This window comes from Canis lupus, chromosome 4 (genome assembly GCF_003254725.2).
Source record: "Canis lupus dingo isolate Sandy chromosome 4, ASM325472v2, whole genome shotgun sequence".
NCBI classification, from domain to species: Eukaryota; Metazoa; Chordata; class Mammalia; order Carnivora; family Canidae; genus Canis; species Canis lupus.
The window spans coordinates 189274-193928 of record NC_064246.1 but is presented as its reverse complement, the minus strand read 5'-3'; the positions used below and the strand labels follow the sequence as shown (position 1 = coordinate 193928).

Here is a 4655-nt window from a genome sequence, read left to right as displayed (position 1 = left end):
CCTGACCCTGTGATGGTTGGGACAGGCATCTCCTTTCTCTACTTACTGTCAAGGTTAGCAGTAACATGTTACCAAGGCAGCTTGTCCTGGGCTGAGAGGTGAAAGGGATGGGGTTTGCTCATGGATCCCCTCAGTCCTTAATGAGTGCAGGAGAGAAAAACCATCCTCTTCTCCCCTCTCACACCACGAGGTCCAGGGCTGAGAGCCAGGGGTGCCCCTTTCTCCCTTGGTGCCGATGCCTGTGCATGTTGTGTGTGTGTGCAAAGTCCCAGGGGTGGGGAAAATAAACATCTGGCACTTCAAACAGATCACTTGGAATATTTCATCTCTATGTAGTTTTAACCTCTAGCCCATTTATATTTTGGTTCATTTGCCTTATTTGGTTTACTTTTTAGATATGGCTTTTTTTTTACCTTTTTATCCTAACACTTTTGTTTTGACCATCATCAAACAGAGAAAAGTTGAGAGAATTTTACAACAAACACTAGTTTACTCACCACCCAGATCCTACAGTCACATTTTACTAGATGTGCTTCATATCCTATCTATTTATCCATTGGGTTTCTACCCATTAGTTTTCCTTTTTGTGGTTGTGTAAGAAATCAGTCAGTACAATTAGCTGATAAACCGGATGACTTCAGTCCATGCTGTTTACAAGAAGAAGACAATATTCCTGCTCTAGTGGTTTTTTGTAGGCTAAATATAATAAATCCATTCTTGGTTTAGTAGCAACGAGGTTGAAATGGGCGCTACTTACATGTTTTGTGTCCCTCCACACCGGTCAGTTCCAGCTCTCTGGGAGAAACCAACCTTACATTTCCATGGCCTGTTGAAGTAAGTCCCTACTCAACACTTTTTTTTTTTTTTTTTTTTTTTAGCAAGGGTCTTTTTTTAAATTTTTATTTATTTATGATAGTCAAACAGAGAGAGAGAGAGGCAGGCAGAGACACAGACACAGGCAAAGGGAGAAGCAGGCTCCACGCACCGGGAGCCGGTGGCCAACCACTGCGCCACCCAGGGATCCCTATTTATTTATTTATTATAGACATAGAGAGAGAAAGAGAGGCAGAGACAAAGGAGGAGGGAGAAGCAGGATCCACGCTGGGAGCCCGATGCGGGACTCAATCCCGGGACTCCAGGATCACGCCCTGGGCCAAAGGCAGGCACCAAACCGCTGAGCCACCCAGGGATCCCCCGAGAAAATATTTTAGATAGAAAAGGGAGATTACATCACCCACCACAGAGCAAGCACTTAAAAACTGCATTAATATTTTTGTCACTTTTATATTGCACCTCCTAAATAGGCTTTTCCCATATTTGTCTTTCCCCAATACATTTTAATTTTTCTTAGATATGAGTACATGTCCAGCAACATGTCTGGAACACAGGGATCCTTTGTGATTGCCAGTGGCTGGACTAATGTACACAGAAAAGTTCGAGTTTCTATGAGGTTATATAGACTTGGCTCACTGACCAGCAGGTCTTGGGTGTGGGAAGGCCTTGGGAAATGGGCCTTGGGGCAGGACACAGTAGTGACCCCATGAAGTCCCTTCTTTTTCCTTTCTTATCTTTGCTTATTTGCTTTGCTTTCAGATCTGGTGGGTCCCTGCCCCTGGCCCCATGAAAAAAAGAAATCCTTTCTCTTTTTTTGTCTTCTGTTTACTATGCTTTTTAAATTCTGAGTGGGTAGCAAATGTCAGGTATTTTCTCAATACAGAATATATGTATGCACAAATATGCAGAAATAACCCGGTATGAGCTCCAGGATCAGCGTGTGTGTGGAGCAATGCCCAATGCATGTCTATAGGAGCAATCTGAACTCTTGGTTCAGGATCACTGTCATGTCAAAAAATTCATGTCCTGAACGTGAGAACCAAGCAGCAGGAGTGTCTTTGGACCAATGTGTATCCATCCTATGGGTGTAGTTCTGAAGCCATAGGGGTATGTGCACATAGCTCTGCTGGCATGTGACTGGAGTGTGGGCCTAGGAGGGGCTGAAATCATCCCTGTTTAAGACTCCTTTATTTAGAACACCAGTTAGAGTGAGGATGGAAGCTGCTCATTCCAAATGCAAAACTGTAGGGAAAAGGACTCATACTGGTCCAGCAGGTAGTAGGTGCCCTAAATAGCAGTAATCAGCCTTGGCCAATGAGTACAGGGATGTGTTCTAGAAGAATGGATGCTCTTTTCATAGACACATGGATAGAAAGGGAAAGAAAGTGGGGGGGGGGGTCGGCAAGGAAAGAAAGAGGGGGTTCAGCAGGCAGCTGAATATGTGTTTTATCAACTGTTTTGTATTTCAACATGTTATGTGTTTCTGAAAGTGGCAATCAGCAAAGATGTTAATCATATTTAGTTATGAACACATTGAACAGGTAAAAGTGACCTATATTTCAAATCACCCTGTTGAAGTCAGCAACCAGGCTAATAGCCTTCTCATAACACTCCAGGGCTTCGCTCCCTTCCCTTTTCAACTTGTGGATGAACCCAAGGGTGCTGAAACTTTCCACCATATGTACGTTCTGATGAACACGTCTTTTAGCCAACTTCTCTAAGGTAGTAAGAATCTTTTCCCTGGTGCGGGAGGTTGTTTTGATTTCGAGACCTTTTAAGTAATGGGTGACTGCTTTATCTGCAGATTTCTTGTCCTGTTCTTGGAAATGGCCATAATGGTAATGAATCTGTTGCTGTAGATGATTGTCAATGTTCTTCATGTACAGCACTTTCTGAAAAGTGTCCTCAGCCTTTGTGTATTGCCCTATTTCTGCATACATGCCAGCCAGTTCAATATACGCAAACTTAAATGTGGGCCTTAACATCAAAGCCTTTTCAATTTCATATATAGCCAAGTGAACCAGTCTGTGGACATTTTCTCTATCCTGACCTCTGCGCTGCCAGTTTGCAGCTCTCTTTATTTTGATCGTGAATGCCTTGTAGCAAAGCCCTATCTGGTGATGCAGGAAGGCAGAGGAGGGTGTTGCCTGTTGGGCCATTTTTAGGAGCTGAAGAGCTTTATCCAGACAGCCTTTCCTACGGTAAAACTTGCCAGCATATCGAAAGACATAGGTCTGGGAGGATGTGTTGTTCAGTGCTTCCTCAATGTACTTTTCTCCGTCAGCTTCTTGTCCCAGGTCCTGAAGTTTCAGGGCAAGGAGAACCTTAATATACACATCTTCTGGATTTAGCCTGATGGCCTCTTTTAGGGGCTGCAGGCAGAATGCCTCACTAGTCTCTGTAGCCATGTTAAGGCTGTCTAGGCGGTACATGGTGATTGCATACCCGGTGCTGAATTCAGGGTTTTCAGGGTCCTCTGCCAGAGCCTTCTCAAAGCAGGCCTTGGCCCGTTCATAGTTCTTCCTTCCACATTTCAGCAAGGCCCAGCCCTCCTCGCCGTCCATCTGGGGACACTCCATCCTATAGCAGGAGGGAGCTGCAAACTTCATGCAAGTGTTTTCCACCTTGTCCAGGTAAGCCTGGGCCTCTGCCAGTCTGCCCATGTGGTAATACAGCCAGGCATAGTTGCCCCATGTGACCAGACTTCTCACATCTGATTGGATGTCATGTTCCTGCTGGATTAGGTCCTCGGCTTCCTTCAGGCTTTCCAGGGCTTCCTGGTTTTCAGATATTTCACATAGGCCAGTAGGTTGTTTAGAAAATAGGAAAAATATCCTGTTTTCTAAATCAGGCATTTCAATGTCTTCAAATAGCAACTCCCATGCAAAGTGACATCTCAGTTGAACCAGGCTCTCTTCAATAACATGCCTGTTTGATTTGTTACTGAAAAAATAGACAACAATTATTTGTATTTTTCAGAGTATTCAGTCTGATGGAAATGAAGCTAGCACTTTGAATTGTCAAATACTATCCCCAGAGTTCTTTCCTTCCTGTTGGAAGGAATCTGTTGCTCCTCTGGCTTCTGTTGTCAATGTCATTTAGGACAGACTGACATAAAAACTTTAAGGAAATGCTAATCACTTTATGGCGCCAACAAGTAGGTTATGTGTTGTCTAAAATACAACTTGAAAGATATTAATTATGCTAATGTAAAACTAATTTTAGCCCTTCCCTCAACACTGCAAAACCCCTGTCTCCTCCTACCTCCCTCTCAACATTGTGGTTCCCCTAATGCTGTCAGAAGAAAAGTGGAGAGAGTTTCACCTTGTGTTTGGCCATTTTTTGGACCCAGCTGGACAGCGTTCATATTTTTGTCTGTGTTCAGATTGTTCAGATCTGTTTTTGGAGTGACCTTGTTTTTGTCTTGATCTGTCATGGTGTCAGGGTGGCCTCATCTGGTGTTAATGTAATGTGCTACAGAAAAACACAGGTTCTTGCTGTGGGTCACTGTCCAGCAACACCAGAGCCTAGCTGTTAGTGTCATGCTGGCTCCCAGATGTCTGGGGCTCTTCTTTCTCTTCAGAGAACTTCTACATTTTGCTTCAGCACCTAGAGAAGTGTCCTGACATTTCTAAAGTTGAAGGTTATATAACAGGAAGGATTATCCAAAAAAAGAAATATGAAACATGAAATGTATCTATTTTATGCATTCAAATATAAATTTTTTTTTAAGGAAAAGTGTGTGCTTAAGAAGAACATCATACAAGATCCCTCTCTGGATGAGTTAAAGTCATCTTTGTATCTCTCATCCAAGGAGGGAC

General features: G+C 43.4%; 1 protein-coding gene across 1 annotated transcript; it reads right to left on the bottom strand.

Annotated features, from left to right (window-relative positions):
• Positions 1-2378: 2378 nt before the first annotated feature.
• LOC112660808 (interferon-induced protein with tetratricopeptide repeats 1B-like) lies at positions 2379-4270 on the bottom strand. The gene is given in 3 exon segments (XM_049108878.1): positions 2379-3619; positions 3622-3669; positions 4159-4270. Coding segments are annotated over 3 exon segments (1386 nt in total). The 3' UTR covers positions 2379-2393.
• Between the last annotated feature and the right edge of the window lie 385 nt (positions 4271-4655).